Source organism: Tachypleus tridentatus, chromosome 7 (genome assembly GCF_004210375.1).
Source record: "Tachypleus tridentatus isolate NWPU-2018 chromosome 7, ASM421037v1, whole genome shotgun sequence".
Classification (NCBI taxonomy): domain Eukaryota; kingdom Metazoa; phylum Arthropoda; class Merostomata; order Xiphosura; family Limulidae; genus Tachypleus; species Tachypleus tridentatus.
The window spans coordinates 137622026-137632483 of record NC_134831.1 but is presented as its reverse complement, the minus strand read 5'-3'; the positions used below and the strand labels follow the sequence as shown (position 1 = coordinate 137632483).

Here is a 10458-nt window from a genome sequence, read left to right as displayed (position 1 = left end):
TACAGGGAAGGATATGTCTGCAAAGAGACAGCCTTTTGAGTCCCAGTCTAATGTCTTATTACTGTAATTTCCTAACATATAGGTCATAGCTGAAATTTTAATTCAAATTTGACCGATATAAGTTTATAACTATCACAACCCATGTAAGTTGTATCCAGTTCATGAAACATTCTAAACTTTTGTGTGTGTTTGTGTTACAGGGAGAATCTTCTTTTAGCAACAAAAGTTTTGTTCATTTTGTATTAAAAATTATAGTATCATTACATGCTATATCTAAATATTCATTGAGATAGGCCCCATTTTTTTCTTTTCTTTATTTTCTAAATTGTTCCCAGGCAAATTAAATACAACCGACCATTTTCGGAGATTCTCCTACTCACTTGTTGTACGTCTTCACCCTGGTTGTCTTTGTTAAATTTCAAGATTTACAATACTAAAATCCAGGGTTTAATTCCTCGCGGTGTGCAGAACGAAAAAAGCTCACTGTATAGCTTTGAGCTAAAAAACAGAAAAATGGGAAATATAACAAAAAACACTTGTTACGCCACCTACCGAATGCAAGCGTAACTATTTAGGATTTTCAACTGGTTCTTCTGATTGGTGTTCTCATTCACTCTTCAGCCTTTTTTCCTTGCAGCATGTTGGTAGAAGCTGACTCAAGTGTACAGTTTATATCAGCGATTCTAAGTTCTTGTTTATATTGATTTTTTTACTGGTGAGTTGAAACTATATTCACAAAGATAGAGCATGAAACTGAAGGTAAGTAGTTTGAGTTTGTTATATCGTAAACTGATTCGTGATGACGAGAAACCCACTTGAAGCAAGAATGTATTTTCAAGACGGCTGATACTGGCATTAAAACTTTAATTAAAATAAAGTACAGAATAACGTTTCGACCTTCTTAGGTCTTCTTCACGTTAACGTATTAAAACTATATTTTAATTAAAGTTTTAATACCCATACCAGCCATCTTGAGAAAACATATCGTAAATTAATGAGAAGAATGAAAAGAGCTCTTCATTTACCACTTGTTATGTGAAGTTGGTTAAATTTAAAATTTAGCATTTTAATATTTCCTTTCTGTATTTGCCCCCCAGTGGCTCAGCTGTATGTCTGCGGACAACGCTAAAAACCGGATTTCCATACCCGTGGTGGGCAGATCACAGATAGCCCGTTGTGTAGCTTTGTGCTTAATTCAAGACAACATCAACCTTTCTGTATTTACCGGGCGTGGCTTAGTAACAAAAGGGTAGGACTGGTTATCTGATGTTTATGACTCAAAATAAAAGAAAGAAATTCGTGGTCCACACTTTGAGACGGGCTCGTTATTAGAGTGGCGATAAAGCCTCACTAATCAGTAGGAGTAGTCCATGAGCTGGCGGTGAGTGCTACTGGGTTGCAGTCTTCCTTCTAATCTGTCATTACCCAAATATAAAGAAATATATGCATTGAAACTCGCAACTATGTTTGCTATTTAAATTTCAACACAGAAACCAATGCATAAACACAAAATATTCAGTAATTCTACAACGCAGCTACTAATATTTATTAATTTTAATATCAATGTTTATTTTAGTTAGATATATATTTAAACATGTGTGTAACTTACATTTTTATATGTGTATTGCGAAAGTTTCGCTAATTTTTTAATGCTGTAAAAGGTTCCCGAGTGTAAGAATCAGCAGTGTATTATCTGTGTAAGTAGAATACTAGTAAATGCCAGTGTTATTGCGAACTGAACTTTCGAGAACCTTGCCTTAAAGTTTAGAAATTAACGCGCGAAGGGACAGTTTAGTATTGTTGGCTTGCTACATTTAATATACTATAATTCTCGAAAGCTTTTAATCGGAAAACTAGATATTCGGCCAGGAACATTTCTAGATTTCAAATATTACAAACCATTTAACTTCTGTAAATTAAATTTGGACTTTAGTATTTCAACGAAGACATCGTATAACTTCAGTGGAAAAAGCTGGCTAATTTCTCGTCAAGCGTCGAAACTTGATAATTGACCATGACAAGTAGTCAGATTTATATTACTTTAAACTCAGATTTATGAAATAACATCAAAGTAAGCCCATGAATCAGATTGTAAAGAGGCCCTGCAGAGGTGGTTAAGGCACTCGACTCGGTGTTCGAATCCCCATCACATCAAACATGCCTGCCCTTTTTAGCTGAGGAGGCGTTATGATGTGACGGTTAATCCCATTGTTCGTTGGTAAAAGAGAAGCCCAACAGTTGGCGGTGGGTGGGGATGACTAGCTGCCTTCGTTTTAGTCTTACACTGCGAAATTAGGGAGGGCTATCTGCGCTAGCCCTCGTGTAGCTTTGCGCGAAATTCAAAACAAACAAAACAAACAGATTGTAAAGAGCAATCACTGATCATCAAAATAAAGTCCTAAAAAACAAGAGCTACGAGAATGATCTTCAGTCTCTAAACTTTAAGACTAACCTTACCTTGTAGTTATAATATTTTCATCAACAACTATTCTCTTACTTATAAAGATCCTCTCTATTTATCGTACAAAAATAATAAAAACTGAAGGTCAGTTGTTTTTACTAAACTTTTACATCACTTTTGGTCTAGCCCTACTGACTCTAACCTAAATACAAAGAGGCCCCAGCGTACTGATTAAATTTCTCCACTATACCTGCCCCCAGTGGCACAGCAGTATGTCTGCGGACTCATACTGTTAAAAACCGGATTTCGAGACCCATGGTGGCAAAGCACAAAGAACCCGTTGTGTAGCTTTGTGGTTAATTTTAAATAATCAATAATAACAATAACCACAATACCTAATTTTGTATAGCTACCACAAGGTGAGGGTGGGAGGTAAGACACCCGCCCATGACACCTGCGTAGGTGGAGGTATGAACACATTTCAAGTATTGCGCTTCTCGATTCCCAAACAACACAAAATTCTGACTACATAGTCGGGCTCAGCGATGTTTAAAACTTAGTGTAAGACTAGCTGGTCTTCTAGGTGTATTTTAGACCCCCTTTCCTTGCTATGGAGGCTATGCCTGAAGATAAAAGCATCCTCTGGGCCACCCCAATTTCGTCTGCCAAGTTTGGTTTGCTAGTTTTAAAACTGTGAAAGATTTCGCGGGTGCATAATGGAATACACAGTTTGAATTGATATAAGAGTAAATCCGTTAAGGAATCTAACATTTTTATAGTTACTTTATCAATGTGACTTTTTCAAACACCCAATCAACAGTCATAAAAGAATGTAGCAGCTTCTTCAGTACTATTACTTCCCATAACTACTGTGTATTTATAATAATTTAACCATATTAGTGTGAATTTTATAATGTAGCATGATTAAAAAAAATAGTTGTGTCTATGTGTAGATATTCGATATTTAGACAGATAAATGTTATATATTTATTAAGTCACAGGCACAAAAAGTATTTGTAACTTGTCTGTTTCTTTCATAATAGATTGTATATTATTGTTATTAAGTCTGATTGCCTTATTCAGAAATTTGGGATTTCATTAATAAAACTCAAAGTTATACTATTATATTATTAAAATGCGTGGGTAAGTCACTGTATTTAATTATTATGTTTAAATAATATAAAGGAAGAATTAACAAAGAAATTAAAGACTGAATAAGATGTTAACTTGAGTTATATTTACTTATTTGTTTTACATATTTTGTGATTGAGAGGAAAACTTAAATAGAAATTCATTGTTTGTGACTTCTACTAGTTGCTTTTCATGTATGAATGGACCCTGCAAGGCCAGGTGGGTTAAGGCGTTCGATTCGTAATCTGAGGGTCACGGGTTTGAATCCCCGTCGCACCAAACATGCTCGCCCTTTTAGCCGTGGGGGCATTATAAAGTTACGATCAATCACACTATTCATTGGTATAATAGTAGCCCAAGAGTTGGCGGTGGGTGGTGATGACTAATTGCCTTCCCTCCATTCTTACACTGCTAAATTAGAGACGCAGATAGCCTTCATGTAGTTTTGCGCGAAATTAAAAAAAAAAAAAAAACAACAAGCAAACATGTTTGAAAGTTACGGTTATTATAATCCAATATCATTTGCTAATATTAATTGCGTAAGAGGGCATGTAATGTCTTAAGCTAATTCAGTGGTTTTTAGGTTTGCAGTCATGTGAGAACGTGCAGAGAACGAGGAAGTATTTTGGTTAAACTTTTGCTCCTGGAGAAACAGAACAAAATCTTAATCAATCAAAGTAGGATAATTAGTGTCAGTCGTGAATAAAATAAGTGGTAGTTTCCTATCTTGGAAATACAGCTTAAATTTTTGTTGTCTTCTTCTAAACTCTTGAAAGATTCGTGTGTTTTACGAATCAAACAAAATAGAAAAATAAATCAATACAAGTTGACGATATGGGCTGAAAGTTTAATCATAACAGGAGCTGAGTTGAACTTGTAAGGTTAAATGTAATGTGAGTTATAAGCGCACTCTGTGAGCGGTAAAATTCATTTTAGAATTTAAGAGAAAATTCCAGTATTTAAATATTATCTACAGACCAGGTCCTTAACCATGATAAGGAAATTATATATAATAAATGTTTTACTAAGTATAATGCAAATATAGAGCTCTGGTAATTACTGAAATGCTATAAAAACTTTCGTTGGTCAGGTGCTTATGTTGGGGTGTCTTATAATGACACAATGCTTGTTTCGTTTGGCATTTTTCTAATGGATCAGTTTAGCAAATTTAGGATTGTTTTATTATATAACACTATTTATAGAGTCGTCTAATCTCAAACACGCAAGCTGAAATTTAAATATCAGGAAATCCTCAATAGCTATGGCTTGTTTGTCTGTTTGTTTTTTGAATTTCGCACAAAGCTACTCGAGGGCTATCTGTGCTAGCTGTCCCTAATTTAGCAGTGTAAGACTAGAGGAAAGGCAGCTGGTCATCACCACCCACCGCCAGCTCTTGGGCTACTCTTACCAACGAATAGTGGTATTAACCGTAACATTATAATTACCTCATGGCTGAAAGGGCGAGCACGTATGGTGTGACTGGGATTCGAACCAGAGACCCTCAGATTACGAGTCGCACGCCTTAACACGCTTGGCCATGCCGGGCCTAATAGCTATGGCACTTAAAATGTTTTAGGCAGAATTAGGGTAAATTAACTTAAGACATCCTCCCACTTTTTTATTATGTATATTTTTCTGCACCAGCAACATCAAGCGATTCAATTTTACTTTGCATCAAGATCTCTACCAGCCTAACCCTAAATTGAAATTATTTTAGGAAGGATTAGAGTTAAATTAATCTATGAGAACTTTGACGTGGTTAAATGCATCAATCAGAAGAGTTTAACCTCTTGATTCCAAAGCTGTGATTAGACCTCAAATCAATCAATAAATAACGGCGCTATGGACTAAAAGTTTACACTTGTAATACGAAAAAACTCAGAGCCGTTCTATGAATCTTTATGCTGTGGCTAAAATGAAAATATATAATACATGTGTATGAATGACATGACAAATGTCCATGCTGTTATGTTCGAGAAAAAGGCATTCCTTTTATTTAGAAACTCTGTTTAAAATAGCCCAATCATAACTTACTGGCTTGGTTGAGCCATGTGATTAGGGTGCTTGACTCTCAGGGTCGCGGGTTTGAATTCCCGTCCCATCAAACATGGATAGTTTGTTTCTTTGTTTTGGAATTTCGCGCAAAGCGCTAGCCGTCCGTAGTTTAGTAGTGTGGCGATGGGTGGTGATGACTAGTTGCCTTCCCTCTGGTATTACACTGCTAAACTAGAGACGACTAGGGTTGATAATCTTCGAGTAGCTTTTCGTGAAATTCAAGACAAAGAAAGTGTTATAACATGAAGCACATTGAGAATCTACTTCATTGCAATTGCATTATATTTTAGATAAATTATTACACGTTTTAAAGTTTCGGATAACGTTTCAAGTCAAATACTTTATTTCGTTAAAGAACGTGTAGAAATAAATACTACACTACTTTTTATAGTAGTGGATTATTAAGTTTCGTTGTATTATTATTGGATATCAGAATAACATCAATCAATCATAGCAACTGAGTACAAACAACTAGAAACATAGTTTCTGTGAACTACCTTTCAAAATGAACAGTTTTTAGGACTGTTGTACAAAGTGCCGAGTGGAAAGAATGTCTTTCGTTTTAATAAATATTTATAATATACGGCCGTGTTGATAAAGAACTAAAATAAAACTTCATATGAAACATCAACATAAATAAGTTTGATATTATGTCGGTTCCCACTACATACGTGTTCAGAGGAACTCTGAAGCTTTAACGTGAATGTTAATTGTATGTAATTATAATTATTTCTTGTGACAGGCGTCATTACATTGACCACTAAAATTTAATAAGATTCCGGTCTTTGCGATATGCACAGCATAGCTGTTCCGTTATATAACCTTCCGCTTGTTTGTTTGTTTTGAATTTCGCGCAAAGCTACGCAAGGGCTATCTGCGCTAGCCTTTACACATGAGGTCACGGCTTTGTAGTTCGTTTCTACATACGCTTAAGTTCCCCTCCCTAATTTAGCAGTGTAAGACTAGAGAGAAAGCATGCTAGTCATCACCACCCACCGCCAACTCTTGGACTACTCTTTTACCAACAAGTAGGGGGATTGACCGTCAAATTATAATGCCCCCACGGCTGAAAGGGCGAACATGTTTGGTGCGACGGGGATTCAAACCCGCGACCCGCGGATTACGAATCGAACACCTTAACACACTTGACCATGCCGGGCCGTAACTTTCCCCTCAAGAACAGTTAAATAGATGATAAGAGACAAGATACAAAGTCACAGGTGACTATTTAATCGAGGGTCGTGATTTTCTGTACACCCTCTGGATTCTGGATACTTTAGTATATACAAATTCTATACAAACGAAGCCATATTTTATCTTTTCTGGATATTGATGGGGTAAGTTTAAAGCTGTACCTTTTTTTGTGAGTCAAAAATCGTGTTATTAAAATATTGTTAAGAAAACAATTATAAATAGATTCCGCTCATTGTTGTTAAGTATTTAGTATCAGTTTTATTGTTATTCTGTTTACAGTGTTGGATGGTGTTGATCCTGATAGGTATGGCTTGTGGTATTCGTGGTGGCTACGGTGACGCCCTGTCTTTCGGTAACGAGGTAAGGGCTCGCGATTTTAATTAAGTGATTTTTAATGAGTTCATTTAATTGTTATTTTATGTTTGTTTTTTTTTAGTTGGTGTAGAATATTGGTCGACAGAGTAAATTTGTATCATGAATTAATTCTAGAAATTGAAAGCGATATGACGTTTTCTGACGCATGTTTGGTATAAATCTTTGATCACACGCTTTATGGAGATTTCTGTGAAAATACACCACAGGAAGTGCTCCGATAAGGAAAGGAGAGAGGTAAAGAAGACCCTGCATCAAGTCTTCACATATGAGGTCACGGCTTTGTAGTTCGTTTCTACAGGCGCTTAAGTTACCCTCACTATTTGTCAAGTTGGGTTTTAGGCACCGAATAGTGATTGCAACTTAAAATCTCAAAAGCAAATTCGAACATATGTATAACAACTTTAAATTAAAACTTTGTCTGTTTATTGAACTCAACGACCTTTCAAGCGTAGCGTGTTATATTTAACCTAATTATTTTCTTAACAAACACTACCTTGATTTTCTTCTTAGAAATTAAGTGTTTCAACACTGAATAAAACATTATTAAAGAATAATTTTTTTGTCCAAGAAAATAAGATAACCCAGTGTTAACATATACCCAGAGCTAACTCGGATAACACTGAGGAAATAATATGGAACGCTAGATTTGCCCTCTGCTCACAAAATAAAGAAAAGAAGCAGGTAGCATAATATTAATAAATGTTTTTTTTCTTTATCTCTGCGGCCCGGCATGGCCAGGTGTGTTAAGGCGTGCGACTCGTAATCTGAGGGTCGCGGGTTCGAATCCCCGTCGCACCAAACATGCTCGCCCTTTCAGGCGTGGGAGTGTTATAATGTTACAGTTAATCCCACTACTCGTTGGTAAAAGAGTAGCCCAAGAGTTGGCGGTGGGTGGTGATAACTAGCTGCCTTCCCTCTAGTCTTACACTACTAAATTAGAAACAGCTATTGCAGATAGCTCTCGTGTATCTTTGTGGAAAATTCAAAAACAAACAAACTATCTTTGCCTTTTAAAACAAACGCATGATGTAGACATTTTCTCAGAGTTTTTACTTTAAATCTCTTTTGTTTTGTTTTTGTAATTATATTTCTATTATTTTTTGCAACACAGGAACAAATTCAACCTTATGAGTTCGGTTATCAAATTAAAGATGACAGAGGCAACAGTCAGGAAAGAAAGGAAACTGGAAACATGGATGGTTCTAAGATTGGAGCTTACAGTTACAAAGATGCTTTCGGAGTCTATCGCCAAGTTGAATACACAGCTGACAGTGACGGATTCCGTGTTAATGTAAAAACCAACGAACCCGGCACGGCTAATCAGAATCCTGCTGATGTCACGATTACGTCAAAACAGTCCTCTGTCGGTGTTCAGGACAAACTAATCCCGGATACAATCAGGAACCAGTTTCATAAAGTCAACCATCTGCCCACTTATCACCAAATTCAGTATTCACCGGAATATCCATCCTCTCGAGTGGTATCTAATTTCCGGAAAGAGTTACTTCAAAATGAACAAGAACCAGGACAGAAACCTACGACAGCTCCTCTCACTCTGCCTAAAAATCGAACCATCGTTGTCCCCAAAGATCCATTTGTCCCTATTACAGTGTCCAAAGTCTACAGGGTTGTATATTCCTCTATATCAATGTATGATATCATTCCAAACCTTTCTCTGGTAAACGTGGTCAAAAATAAACAGACACCATCTTATGTACCTAACCCGGTTATCGACATCAAGGGATACGAACGAGGGGAACCGAGAGTGATCCAATACTCTGACCATTCTAAAGTTATTGATCTAAGAGCTAAAACATCAAAACTTCAGAGCTATACTAACGATGAAATACCAGTCTACAAAGACAGATAAGCAATAACACTTTAACAGTGAAATTTTTGACGAGTACATTGATTTGGGTACGTACATTGAGCGCAGTGTATAACATTTGTTTTAGGTTCGAAGCGTAAATGTTTTGAGGAATGGGTTAGCAAGAAAATAAATCAATTAATTAAAAATTATAAATTTTGCATTTTAATTTGTACGAATAATTATTTTTCCTTAACATTTCTCACAGTCTGAAAATGTTAATAATCTGTGAAATATTTCTGGCAGTTTTAAATAATAATAATAGCAAAGGTTTTGTGTTGATATAGCAAGTAATAATAAACGAGATATAAGTAGTTATATAGCATCACACATGTTTCTGTGTGTATATAAAAATAAACCTGTTGAGCGAACATGAAGACTGCATTACTATAATTACCAGAATCTGAAGCTGTCGAAACATATCTTGTTGCTATTACAAATGTACATAAAACTACAGCGTTTACTTGAAAGCTACAAAAAGTAACTCGATATGGTCAGCACGTGTTTCATTTTGTTTCTCTTGTTACTGGACTTTCTACATTTATCATTATTTTAACGTTTATTAACCTCTACTTTATTCTCGATTGAAAACGTTTTCCTGTGAGACAACTCTAAGTTCACACAGACTTAGAACGTTGAAATCCAACGTTCGATTCCACGCAGTAAACACTGCAGATAGCCAAATGAAGCTTTGCTCTATAACAAACAAGTCCTTCAAAATTAATTTCATTTCTTCGCAATGAAACAAATTAGTTACCTCATACCAGTTTTTTTATCCTACTATCAGAAGATTCGTTATTTGTTTTACGGGCGTGAATAATTTATTTTAAATACAATTATTAAATTTAGACCGATAAAAAGAGGTCGCTTTGAAATATAAAAAACCTCTAGTTTTGTAGATATATTTTTTGTTATTATATAAGACTCATGATAATGTACTTTCTGTAATAGACTATGTATACATACTATTTCACTTTTACGTGAATTTCAATTAACAAAATGCACCAAAAGGACTGCAAGAAAAACGTGTGACTTTTGGTTTTTGTTAATCCTTTACATTTCGACTCTTATTAATACTGCTTCATTAAACGGGTATTGAAGGCCTGGCTCGACAACTGAAGGTTTTAAGGCTGTAAGCTGATAAGAAAATTGAGAAGACCAAGTCACAATATTATTATTTGAAATTAGAAGCAGATGAGTCAGCTCAGAAGGTAACTGGCATGTAACTCAGTAGTTAATTGGAAAACACGGAGTTTTCTTTTATCCTCTCTTAATTCCGTTATACAAAAAATTATTTACTCAGATTTCCGTCAGTATCACTGATCCATATTTTTTTCAAATAACATTTTAGTAAAAGCAAGTGAATGGCATCTTTGTGATCTTTCCTATCAATGTTCTCAATAAGACTGTAATTAGTCATGCTCTAAATATACTG

The 10458-nt window shown here is 35.5% G+C and overlaps 1 protein-coding gene across 2 annotated transcripts; it reads left to right on the top strand.

The window, feature by feature from the left end:
• Window positions 1-617: 617 nt before the first annotated feature.
• On the top strand, window positions 618-9344 carry LOC143258127 (uncharacterized). 2 transcript variants are annotated; one of them, XM_076517142.1, is made up of 3 exons: window positions 618-759; window positions 7061-7141; window positions 8268-9341. In XM_076517142.1, exons 1-3 carry the CDS (start codon window positions 748-750, stop codon window positions 9024-9026), a joined length of 852 nt encoding a protein of 283 aa, XP_076373257.1. In that variant the 5' UTR covers window positions 618-747; the 3' UTR covers window positions 9027-9341. The 2 variants fall into 2 exon arrangements, with proteins under 2 accessions (XP_076373257.1, XP_076373258.1); XM_076517143.1 differs by having other exon boundaries at window positions 636-715; window positions 8268-9344.
• Window positions 9345-10458: the final 1114 nt, after the last annotated feature.